Genomic DNA, 13,914 nt, shown 5'->3' with positions numbered 1-13,914 from the left:
TTATGAAGTCAAATGTCGAGCTTCTGCCAGAACACCTTCCGTATTCAACGTACGAAGAAAGTGTAAATCTCTTGCAGTTCACAGAGCTTACGCTACGTCCTACGCCTTCCATATTCAACTTTAAAAAAGTGTAATTGACACGACACAAGTTTACACTTTCTTCGTAACTTGAATACAGAAGGCGGTCTGGTGGAAGCTAGATATTTTACATCATAACTTGTTTAAATATGGATGTTTTTCTCACACAAATGCATTGCTTCACTTCAGAAGGCCTTTGTAACCCCCCTGGAGCTGTGTGGAGTACGTTTATGATGGATTGATGTGATGGAGACATTTTCTTCAGCTCATACTCGTGACCCCTGTTCACTGTCATTATAAAGCTTGGATGCGTTAGGATATTTATTAATATTTCTTCGATAATGTTCATCAAAAAGAACAAAGTCATATACACCTAGGATGGCTTGAGGGTGAGTAAAGCTTGGGGTAATTTTCATTTGAAAGTGAACTAATAAGTGGATTCAGCTGTAAAAAGCTAGAAATTTTACATGAACTAGGCTACCATAATATGTGAGCAACATGTATGTACCTGTTTGTATTTTTGAGAAAATAACCTTTGTGCGTGGTTATTGAAAAAAAAAAACTTAAGTCACTGAAATAAGGCCAAAAATAAATATTAAATATGTGTTCACAAGACTTCTGGGTATTGGAGGTTGTAGACTAGACTTTTTGCTTTAAAATGATGTAAAATTATCCTGCAGACTCGTTCGTATAAAACAATATAGATATTTAAATTTTGTAAGACACTTTTTGTCAAGAAACACAATATGCATGGAAGCGTGAATCTTCATGAATAATGCTGTGATTCACACCTGAGAAGACAAAGACGCGCATAATGAGTCCTTTCAGTCAGGTAGGCTATGTGAAAAAACCCTTTGTGATCATCTGTGATTAACGTTAATATAATGTCCACTCTTGACAAAAAACATGATTTTTGTGATCTCATGCATGCACGTATTATTGCACATCATGTGAAGAAAATTTTGTATAGGCCTATTATAGTTTAAATTACAGCACCAGTCAAAAGATTGGGTGCATTACTATATTAATGTTTTTAAAAGAAGTCTCAAGCTCATCATGTTGTATATCAAACATACAGAAAAAACAGAAATACTGTGAAATATTGTTACAATTTAAAATAATGGTTTTCTATTATAATATATTTTAAAATATAATGTATTTCTGTGATGCAATGTGTCTGAACATTCATGTTACCTCTATGATATTTCATATAGGCTTTTAGCTAAAAAGCATGCACATTTGGAGAAATATTGATGGATTCTCATACGTTTGTCAATTTTCTATACAGAGGAGTAATATTTATTCAATATTTATTGTCATAACTATGAGCACTGGATACTGTATTTTCAATTCATACAGCTGGAGAGTGCTCTGTGCACATTTAGTCCACAAATGACTCCTAATGAAGAACAGGCATACCATGTGACATTCCAGGAACTAACAGAGGCTTCAAGAGATCGCTATAATCATGGCTATAACATGCAGATAAACACACTTGAAGATAATAAATACACGATTGTGACGATGTATACATGTATTGCCTCAGAATTTGCATCTGAATAGGGCTCGCTCCATGGATGTGGCCGAATTAGTGGATAATGAGCTGACTCACGGATGTCTGACATGTCTCTCTTTTCATACAGATTACATAAACAGATAATTTTTGTTTTCGATTTGACTTACATGATTTAAAACCTGACATTTCAAAATTTCTTTAGACATAAATCTCAGTTTCGTGTCATTAGCATTCACTAAGTTACAGTTCATTTTCTGAGAATTATCAGACTGGACTTCGTTCAGATCATGCATCCTGTTAGTTTTCTATATTTTGCAAAAAAATCAACATTTTGTTTTCACTCTGAGTATACACAAATAAAAGAAGACATTATATAGTTTCAATTGATATATTACTTATGTCTCTATGACAAGAACTGACCGAGTATTTTAAGTCTGTTTTTCTGCAATGTGAAAAAAATCCTGCAAAACACGCCAGCGCGTTTCCCGACTCCAGAGTGTTAATATTTGTATGTAGAAAATGTATTGTATGTGTTTCATCTAATTCTGTGATGTGATTTATTTCTCTTGTAGGTTAAATGACTGTAACTTAACAGACAAAAGCTGTTCAACTCTGGCTGCAGTTCTTAGATCAGATACCAATCTGAAAGAGCTGAACATGAACAATAATAATCTGCATGATTCAGGAGTGAAGCTTCTCTGCACTGGACTGAAGAATTTAAACTGTAAATTGGAGATGCTGAGGTAAGTTTAGTCAAATGACGAGAGTGAGGTACAATGACTGACAAGATGTTGTCCGAGGCAAAAGCGCAAGAGAACTTTTGTTAGTAAACGTTGCATTTCTTTGTTTAATATAAGTGAGTTTGTCTTTGTTTTATTGTTGTGTTTTTCATTTAAAAAAATGATAATGAATTATGAACTAAGCATTCGTTTTAAAATCCAAAGATTGTTTATTTATTTTTTACAATGTAGGTATACCATATCATCCGTCTTATTCAGTTTGGTAACAAACGTCCAATGTTTAAAAAGCAAATTTGTCATTGTACTATTTTATTTTTGATGGGTTTTCATTAATAATAATGATCCACAAACTAGGCATTCATTTTAAATGAAAGGAAAATACAAATACCTTTTATTTATTTGTAACAATGCAAGTATACCATGTCATCAGTCCTATTTGCTTTGTTGATAAAGGTTTGATATTTAATATAAGTGAGTTTATCATTGAACTATTTTATTAGGGGCCAAGCACCAAAGGTGCGAAGGCACCTATTGTAATCGTTAGTTTTCTTCTTATTATTATCCTTCCGCTCTGGGAGTCTATGGCAGCCCATAGAACCGTATGGTAAAAAGTTGTGAAATTTGGCACACAGTTAGAGGACAGTCTGAACTATGTCCATAGCCAATTTGGAGTCTCTAACTCAATCCCTCTAGCACCACCAGCTGCCCAAAGTTGCACTTCTGTTTACGCTAATAACTTTTGAACCATATGGGCTAGAAACAAAATTCACCGTCATTCAACGTCATTTTCCGTCATGAAAATTTTCTCGCTATTTTGAGTTTTTCTTTTTCAAACTCCTCCTAGGGAGTTACTCCAATTTTGACAAAAATTGAACCAGATCATCTTCAGACCATACTTACAAAAAGTTACCAAAAGCTTTTCGATAGATCCATCCGTTCTCGAATAGGGCACAAATGAATTCGACCAAAAGCTCGCAAAATCACACTTGAGGCTATATCTCCAAAACGATTTATCGTATTCTGACCAAACTTCATACATGTCATCACAAGCATGACTTGAGCCAACATGCAGTGTTTCAGTGCAGTGCCACCTACTGGTCCGGAGATACGAAAAACTATTTTGGCTAATAACTTCTGAATGGTTTGTTCAGAAATCATAAATGTGGTCACATCAGATTCAGGGTATCATGCCGAGTCGAATGATAACCATTATTACCATATCAGCCATTTGGGCCGTCGGCCATTTTGAATTTTGTGCTAAAATGCTGTATTTTATGAACGCATCAGCGTATCGTTACAAAACTCGGTATGGGTCATCAGCATGATGCCATGAACAAGCCTGAGAAGTTTCGCACCAGCGCCACCTAGTGGTAAAATAATATATTCAAATGCTTATAACTTTGGGTGTGGTCGACCCATTTTCATGCAAGTCATATCCTTACACTCCTGAATCTCTAATGAGTCCAACAATACCAAACATGCTAGGTTTCGACTTATGGTTTGTCCGCAATGTTGAATTTTGCGGAAAACCTGCTTTTTCGAACTCGTCCTAAACGCTTCATTTGATTGTCATGAAAAAAGCCAAAATAGCCATTATTTTTGCTTATAGCTTCAGATAGGTTTGTCCAAAAATCATAAAGTTGGTCTTTTTTGATTTGGGGCATCAGTGTTGTATTTTATGAACACATTAGCATATCGTTACGAAACTCTGTATGGGTCATCAGCACAAGGCCCTGGAGGAGTCTGAGTAGTTCCAAACCAGGGCCACCTAGTGTTTTTTTTTTTTTCATATGCTTATAACTTTTGATCTAGTTGACCTATTTTCATGGGAGTCATATCCTTAGTGAGTGTCATTGTTACCTCCATATTCAGTTGTAAGTTTCTGCAACTTACTTTCAATTAGTGGTGGGTATAGATTATTTTTTTTTAATCTAGATTAATCTTGGAATTAATCTAGATTAATCTAGATTAAAATGGCTCATTTGAATTCTGCCGAAGACATTCAGAATATGTGAGATACCCAAATTGTCCCTGCGTCCCAATGTCCATACTATCCATCCTAAATAGCATGTGAGATTAAACTAAGTATGTCCCAAAGCATAGTATGTTGAAAAGAGTATGCCAAAAGTCCCCGGATGGTCTACTATTTCCGGTAGATTTTTGAAGTGTGGATCCGTGCACACTATAGAGGCTAATATTGCCCACAACCCATTCCGCGTTGGATGAGGATTCAGTTCAGAACTACAAACACAAGTAAAAAGTGTTAAAAACTACAAAACATGGCAAATATGCACGATCGACGCTGAGAGGTTGTTTGAGTGACTAATAATCAGTTCAAACTGATAGAAAATATTTATTTAATGTTATATGTGTTATTTTTCATCTGCACATACCAATGTGGACTTTTATAAAGATCTGATTGGCCATTAACTTTTAAATGCATCATTATGCATTAATATGAGGAGAGTTCTCTACATGAAAGACTCGCGACTGCAGATCAACGTGCTGCATTTCTCTCCGATACGGTAGAAAATTAGCTAAATGAAATGTGGAGGATGTAAGATCATTGACAGGGCAGTTTACGGTGACTGGATGCGACAGAGAGCAAAGACGCAATTGTATGACGTGATAGTATGTCCCAAAGCTTCTTTTGCTACACACTCAAAAGTAAGTACTTTTTGTTCACAGAAAGAGTACATACTTTTAGGGCGTAGTACAGTAGGTGGACAACCAAAATGGGTATTACCGCCGCGCATACCGCCGCCGCAGGGCCGTTGCGTTAACTGAAATTCAGTCGCGTGTAAAAAACTACCGCCAGGTGGCGCAAAGGGACGGATTGGAAAGTGACTGTAATAATAAAATGTCGGTTTGTAAACGGAGATGAAAGGATGAAGTAAAACAACAATAACATTATAATATAACATTTTAACATCCTTAAAAACCATTAGAAAATTTAAAGTGAGAGTTAATTTCAAAACGTGGGGTAGTCTTTGGCTACAGTCTATGCATCAAAAATTAAAAGAAAGACGAAAGACCTTTACACAAAGTCTTACTGCATGCTATTGTCATTAAACAGTCATTACTAGGCATATATAGCCTATATATATATATATATACATATATATATATATATATATATATATATTAGGAGCACACACACACGGATTAAAAATGTAATACTTTCATTCTGGTTTGCTCTTAGCAAAAAAAAAAAGTTCCATATGCGGAGAGCAATAATTCTTATTAACTGCTATTGTTCTTGATTTTTTTTTTATTGTTGTTATTGTTAGGCTATATATGCTATGTAACGTTTAGTGATTTTGATATTGCAGACTAAAATACCGGCAGGAATAAATATTTTGGCTAATTTACTCATTAAAACCAAAGGTGTTCATCAGTGATTGTACATCAAGAGCAAGGACACGTTGTGTGCATTTTGTTTTGTGCTTTTACCAGAACGAAACGCTCGATTGTCTGTGTGAAAACTGCGCGTGTGCACGAGCGCCAAGAGAACTAATAACAGCAGCAACGAGCACTGGCCATGATTTCAGAAACAACACGTTCCAGCGGATAGATCGCCTCTTATTTAACACAGACCTATATCTTATCGAATTGAGATATTTCTTTCTTTTTAGGTACAATTATTCGCTGAGTTTGAGTTCACTTTTGGGACGTTTCAGATTCTTGCAGAGAGCCAGCTGAAAGCGCACCCTGTTTTTTTATTTTACTTTATTTTTCAAAAGTAGCCTACAAGGTTTTGTTGTTATTGTGAGCGTACACAAATAAAAGTAGACCATTTGTAGTCTTGCTTCAATCTGAGTAGCGTTTCCCAAAAGCATTGTAAGCCTAAGTTGATTGTAGCACCATTGGTTTCAATGGAGCTACGATCAACTTAAGCTTATGATGCTTTTGGGAAACGCTGCCCTGTAGGCTATCACCAAAAATGACGGAAGGCCTGTTTTAAGTTGTTTCAGCTGTCATGAGGAGAAAATCCATCAGAACGCGCCGGCGCTTTCGTCAGCCAGAGGGATAAAAATGTAACCAATTTAGTTTCATATTTATATTTAAATATTGGGCTATAGCCTAATATAATTTATTTTAAGATGTCACCAATGTTGATTATGAAAAGTGAATAGCATGATGGATGCGCAATGTCGGGAGACATGCAGCGGGTCAGACATAAGTTTGACCACTTCATTAAGTTTTGTTTTATAGTAAGTCTTTCTTTAAAGTGAATTTCGTTTTGTAGAAATTGTATCTTAATTTCAATACATTTTTCATCAACCAATTGGCTATATTTAATAATTAGGAAGAAAACCAAGAACGTCGGGTGTGGAATGGATTGCGTAACAAACGAAACCATGTTTCCGCAGCCTTTAAATAAGGCTCAATCAATATAGCCTACGTCTTTCTGTTTTAATTAAATTTAATTGTTACTTTATTACATGTCTTTATTACTTAAATAATTGATAAGATGTTTTTGGTCGAACAATATATTTTAGCTGGTCTAGTTAGACACAACTAGACCAGCAGTAGTGGCTTATTGTGCAAACTTTTTTTTTCCTACCACACGCCAAACTCATAACATTTCTTGCAAATTTAAAAAACAAAAACAAAAAAAAAAACCACAAAACAACAAAAAAAAAAAAAAAAAACACGACGCTCCGACTTTTAAAAATCCCTCCTCGCTCCAGTCAAAACTTCGCACATACTCTGCTCGGCAGCAGCAGACGCTGGCAACGCGCGGGGGAGGGTTGATCCCATTCGAACTTCTGCAAATCCCCATAACACAAACAAATAAAGAAACTTACTGCAAATGCTCATAACAAGAGTCTAACAATTGTGTATTTCGTCAGCTTATTTGATCAGATCAGGATGTTAAAATTAACAAAAAGCACCAAGATTGCAAAAAGGTCTGTCACGCGCATAGCTTAGGCTAATATTTTGAGTCTCCCGCCCTCTGGATTAATGGCTTTGGTGACAAACATTTTAAACAAAGCGCCCTTCCCCCTGTCTCAAACTTATCAAGTGTTGCAGAGCAAGCACTGTTAGGTTGAGTGAGTGCTTTTTATACACTCAAGAACATTATACATTGATATATAAATGGAACATAATCGGTTTGTTGTTTTTGTTTGTTTTTCTTTAACATTTTTATTTTATTTCTTTGTCTTTAAGGAACATTGGATGGCAGTAAAGATTCTGTACAGTTATTGTTCTAATAATACGGAGCAATAATGTAACATATCTTGGTCAATTCTTTCGAGCTGCTTTACAGCTTAACCACAGTTTGCAACATCAGCAGTTATTGAAATGAACTGAATCAACACAGATCTGCTGATATAAATAAATAGGCCTAAATAAATAGCAAAAACCAAGATTGGGTTTGTACGGTTCATTTGAACTATAATTTAATAATTTATGTTATGATGTTATAGAGGTACAATGTACAGATGCCTATATGTTTTGCATAAAGTAAGAATATTTAATAAAGAATCTTAAACTTCCAATATTAAACATGTTCTCGTCATTTTGCTCTTAACTGCAGTCAAAATACAAATAGGCCTATAACATATTGTGTAGCCCATTGTGGAGAGTCAGATTAGGCGCAAACTATCTATAGCAGAAACTTTTTATCTTAATAGCCTAGCACTTGTTGAATAACAAAATGTTGATTATTGGGATATCAACGTTTTTTTTTTTGTTTTTTTTTCGTAATTGTGTAGCTTATGGCATGACATTTCTTTTTGTAATGTTTATGAGCGTGTTAATGGATACAAACTGCACAATTGCAGTTTATCAGATTGTTACATAGCTATAATTGCACGATATGGTTGAAACATTAACACATTAAAATCGTCTGATAATCATACAGTAGTTAACAAGAACCCTTTGTAAGCGATGTATTACCATTACATCATGGGCATACCGGACACCCCCGCAGCCCCCACGCTATGATGGGCCCCGTTGCAGATTATTTACTAGCCTTTGCTTTTTTAGAACTAAACTCAATTGACTAAAGATAAAAATAAAGCATCCAACTGAATCAGTTGGATGCTTTATTTTTTATCTTTAGTCAATTGAGTTTAGTCGAAAATGCAAGCAGAATACAATAGAAAATAGTGCTAAATTACCACAAAAGGGGGGGAAATTCACTCTTGTTTCCATCGCCTTTTGTAAGGTATCCAAGACAACAGCAAGCTTTGATGCGCTGTTACTGTGTTACTGTTAGCGGTCGTGTGCCGAGACAAATAAATATGTTCGGTCTTTGCTTAGATATTATTATTATTATTATATTGCCCAAATGTAAATATCCTAGCCAATAAGTCTAGCGTTAGGCTATTTCTTTATTCTTTTACTGTAAATACATGAATTTAGTTTAGGCTATATATCATTTGATGCACCGATCGAAATTACTGAAAATTTGCGGCCGAAACAGCAATTTACGCGCTTGTCTAGAAGGGAACCTTATATAGCCTAGCCTATTACGCAAATTTGTGTCTAACTTAGAATTTAGACCATCTAAAATATATTGTTAGACCAAAACATCTTATCAATTAATTAAGTAATAAAGACATGTATTTAAGAAATTTAATAAAAACAGAAAGACATCTATTGATTCAGCCTTATTTAAAGGCCGCGGAAACATGAGTTCTTTTGTTATGCAATCCATTCCACACCCCACGTTCATGGTTTTCTTCCTAATTATTAAATATAGGCAATTGGTTGATGAAACATTGATTGAAATTAAGATACAATTTCTACAAAACGAAATTTACTTTAAAGAAAGACTTACTTTAAAAAAAAAACTTAATGAAGTGGTCAAACTTATGTCTGACCCGCTGCATGTCTCCCGACATTGCGCATCCGTCATGCTATTCACTTTTCATAATCAACATTGGTGACATCTTAAAAAAATATATATTAGGCTATAGCCCAATATTTAAATATAAATATGAAACTAAATTGGTTACATTTTTATCCCTCTGGCCGACGAAAGCGCTGGCTCGTTCTGATGGATTTTTCTCCTCATGACAGCTGAAACAACTTAAAACAGGCCTTCCGACATTTTTTGGCGATAGCCTACAGATTGATGCAAGACTACAAATGGTCTACTTTTATTTGTGTACGCTCACAATAACAACAAAACCTTGTACTTGTGAAAAATAAAATAAAATAAAATAAATAAAAAACAGGGTGAGCTTTTAGCTGGCTCTCTGCGAGAATTTGAAACGTCTCAAAAATGAACTTAAACTCAGCGAATAATTGTACCTAAAAAGAAAGAAATATCTCAATTCGATAATAAATTCGTAGGTCTGTGTTAAATAAGAGGCGATCTATGTGCTGGAATGTGTTGTTTCTGAATTTGTATTTGATATTTTAAGGAATAGAAAACACTCCTGCATTTAAATGCGGCTGCAGGAGTTGCAGTTTTTTTATGACGTTTTATTAATCCGTCCATTCTTTTTAGTTTTAATGATTTAGCTAAATCGTGCCTTAATAATGGGAGCGAAATTATTCAGTGACTCACGTTTTAAAATAAAGGATATAATTCATGAAACACGCAACAATTTCTTAATCAGTGTCCAAACAGATAGGCTATATTTTTCCTAAGTAGTTATCTGTCAAAATAAAGGACAGGTAACGAATAACAAAGTATGTGCGTGTCAAAAATCCATACTGTTTTATTAAAGGAGTTTAAAATATAAATAAAAAATGTATTTGTGATAAATATAGGCATAATATGTGAGAAAATTGACATTTTGCATAAAGATAAATATGCTTAGATGCATTTGTTGGATAACGTGGTTAAAGCTCCACTCAGCGGTCAAAAGCTGCAAATGCACATAGCGATGCGGCGGCGGCTGCGGCGGTAGAAACACCATTTTGGATGGCCACCTACTGTATAAGTAGGCGAATTGGGACGCAGCAAATGACTAAAAGTAATCCGCCATTTTGTCTGACAAAGCAGTCAGGGGTTAGAAGATTAACCTCGGTGGAGTTAAACTTGAAAATTTTTGTATACTGACATCTTTCCCAACCCAACTTTAAGAATAGATTAACAGCGATATTTTTTTTATCGCCCGATAAGAGTCTGCCGTTAACACAGCACGTTAACGCCGATAACGGCCCACCACTACTTTAATACATTCATACAAAAAACAAAACAAAATTCTCTCTGAGGATTTATGTTGTTCAGGTTTAACTGATTAATCAGCTGAATGTTTTCATTCCTGTTCTAGACTCTCTAACTGCAGTGTAACAGAAGAAGGTTGTAAAGCTCTGGCTTCAGCTCTGAGATCAAACCCTTCACACCTGATAGAGCTGGATCTCACAGGAAATGATCCTGGACAATCAGGAGTGAAGGAGCTCAGTGATTTACTACATGATCCAAACTGTCAACTGAAGAAACTGAGGTGAGACAAGATGAAATAATGAACATAATAAACAAAATATGCAGGCTAAATATTCATAACAAATATATAATTTTAGTCATACAATAAGTTTGTTGCATCAAAATGATCAAGATCAGATCATATGCTGCTGCTACAGGTCAAATAGATGTTATGGGTCAGTATATGTGCTATTCTGGAGTATGGTACCTTGACAATTAACATGCACAATTTTGTTTTTGTGCACATTTCTGGTTAAAAATTCTAGAAAATCTTTCAGTCAAATTGTTTACTGAACACAAATGTTTCTATGGCAATGATATTGCTTTGGTAGGCATATGGCAAACAACAACAACAACTGCAGGATGGAGGGATTTGTAATACAGATGTTGTCTTATTTACAACATGACATTGCGTAGCCACCACACACTGGACTACTGTGTCTTCTGAGGCAGCGGCAGAAACGTTGGAGGCCGGTATATGCGGCTTTATTCCATGCTGTCATCTCTGTCAGTTTAAAAACATGTCTCCGTTATATTGTTATTCTGCTCCTCCAACACTTTGCAACAACACAACCTTGTTTCTGCTGCGACTTTCAGTATGTTTCCTATAACAAATGTCTGACGTTTACATTTTACGTGGCATGAGAAAGTCACATAAACTACATGAATTCTAATCAGAGCGGTCAGACTGAAACAGATTTCCAGAAATGCGATTTGAAAAGATTTTTTTAACCACATATAAATGTCGTTTGAAATGGATTTGTAAAAATTGCATTTCATGTGATTTTTGGCCATTCAGATTTGCTGAATCTGATCGGATTTCAATCGGATGTGCGCAAAATTGGATTTGGACTGACAGTCTGAACAAGACTTATGAGTCTCAAGCCTAAAAGCCAGAAAGATCTTGAGGCCTTAATTTCACACTCTGTATTCATACTGAAAATCATGATCTAGTGAGCTTTTGACCTTCTGCCCTGTGGGACGTTTCTGTTCTTATGAGTTTGCTTTAGACTGAGTATCTCTTTAGTTTCTTTTTTAAAAATCTCTGACTATTAGACTTTGTTTTCAAGTATTTGTATGTTTATTTGTATATTTAAATGTTGTAAATTGTTAAATCTAAATAACTGACTAGAGCTTGTCTATAGAACAATAAATACGTTTTTTATCTTATCACTCATTTTTGTAATGCAACATACATTTAGTTGAGAACTGAATTGACTCTTCTGCAGGTTTTTGAGTGCTGCTGCAGATGAAGCCTGTCAGTATGTGAACAGAGTTGTGGGTTAACTGGTTACACCTGAGAGAGCTGAATCTGAGTGAACATGAACTAGGAGACACAGGAGTGAATTAGATCGCTGCTCTACTGCAGGATAAAAACTGCCATTTATTTAAAATATTACATTACTTTCAATGGTAATGTTGCTGAAGCTGATAATAATTTTTCCTCAGTTATTTGAGTCAGAGCAGTTTTGTTTCTCAGTGTAACACAGAGCCACAACAATGTAAAGATTGAAATTAAATCACAGAGAGATGTCTGGAAGAGATGGGCGTGAGATGTTGAGAGACACAGGAACATGCGTGTGGTTGTCTTTTAAGGACAAACAATCCAAAACGCCTCCTTGGATGCGGCAGCATATGGCGAGGGTGCAATTTCTGCGGGCAGTTTTGTCGCCATTTATGGCCTAATTTGCATAGTATAATATGAAGTATCCGATCTGAGTCCATTTTCTTCGAAGTACTATTAAAAATAGAAAAATCCATTTTACAGTAATGTAACATACATTGTTAATTAGAACATTCTGAGAGGGTTAAAATGAACTAAACATGCTAGGTGGCAAAGACATTAAGGGAGAGATACAGTTTTATACTTGAATATAACGTTTAGAGTGAGACTAACACAACTACAGTCAATACTAAGCTTATATAATATGGATACATGCATGCACACTTGAATACAACAACAGGTACACTTTGGCATAGTCATATTTTGAGGCTAAATGTAAATACAGTCTCCATACGTGTGTGTGTGTGCATGTCTGTATGTGTGGGTGTGATGTGTATTGGGGTTTTGGCCAGTGTCTGTGTGCCACATGGCCATTAGCCCAACATGGGGCGAACAAGGGTGACTCCTTTAAAATCCCTGGAGCTGGTGAGAATGTCTTCTGCTTAGCTTCAATGAGGCAACAAAGATGCCAATGGGGCAATCTGACCCAGATCTGTCGGAGCCATGATCTGTGAGTTGTACGAAGGAGGGTAAATGTTAAAAGCTTTCTTTAGTTTAAAGTTGTTGATGATCCTGTGCAGATGCTACAATGGTGAGAAAAGTGATATATTTGTCATACAGTGCGGCCACGGTCATGTGACAAGCATGACGCATCATCATGGAAACAATAAAGGAAACGTTCTAATAGAGGCCTTAACTCTGGGAGGTCAGCCAGAATATTTTAAACTTATTTGTGAAAGGGTTCATTTAATTTTAATTTAATTCATAATTTAATCTAATTTCTTCCCAATGTCCATTTTCAAATAAAGTTATCGGGTGACAGAGTTGTTGTCACCTCGTGTAGTGTGTAACCCCCTGTTGCGGATCATTTACTGTACGTAGTGTCATGTAGTGTGAACACCACAACGACTTCAAGACTCCACAGCAAGTCATGTAGTCTGAACTGTACAGCGATCTGCCGACGTTTGAAGTCCTGTAGTGTGAACATGGCATTAGTTGATCATCATAGATCTGAATCATTGTCTTTTATCTTTCTGTATTCAGTCTGAGTAGATGCAGTATTACAGAGAAACAGTGTGTCATCCTGACTTCAGCTCTGAAATCAAACCCGTCACACCTGAGAGAGCTGAACCTGAGCGGGAATAACATAGGAAACACAGGAGTGAACCACTTATGTGACATACTGAAGGATTCACACTGTAAACTGGAGAGATTGAGGTCAGTAACATTCTTCACATACAAGAATCAAAATGCTTAAAGTCACTTTAACAGTTTAAACCAAAACACTTTATACTCAATATCTCACACTGAGTCTGAGTTCACATTATATTTGTGAAAACAGTTTCATCTTAGTATTTTGTGATCTGGTGAAATAAAGATGAATATCTCTCTTCCTCTGTCTGTTTTGTTTGCTTATGAAGATGACATGACTTTAAGAATAAATAGTTTTCTTCTCTCTCTGCTA

The 13,914-nt window shown here is 35.6% G+C and overlaps 1 protein-coding gene across 1 annotated transcript in view; it reads left to right on the top strand.

Moving 5' to 3' along the window:
- Positions 1–13,914, top strand: part of LOC125251976 (protein NLRC5-like) — a 206,758-nt gene that overhangs the window by 120,182 nt on the left and 72,662 nt on the right. The window contains exons 12-13 of the mRNA XM_048165030.1: positions 10,575–10,748; positions 13,494–13,667. Of these exons, the coding sequence (XP_048020987.1) occupies positions 10,575–10,748; positions 13,494–13,667 (348 nt within the window). The remainder of the gene's footprint in view (positions 1–10,574; positions 10,749–13,493; positions 13,668–13,914) is intronic.

The sequence above is a fragment of the Megalobrama amblycephala genome, linkage group LG17 (assembly GCF_018812025.1).
Source record: "Megalobrama amblycephala isolate DHTTF-2021 linkage group LG17, ASM1881202v1, whole genome shotgun sequence".
NCBI classification, from domain to species: Eukaryota; Metazoa; Chordata; class Actinopteri; order Cypriniformes; family Xenocyprididae; genus Megalobrama; species Megalobrama amblycephala.
Note: the sequence above shows the minus strand (reverse complement) of the source record. Positions and strands in the feature narration are given on the sequence as shown.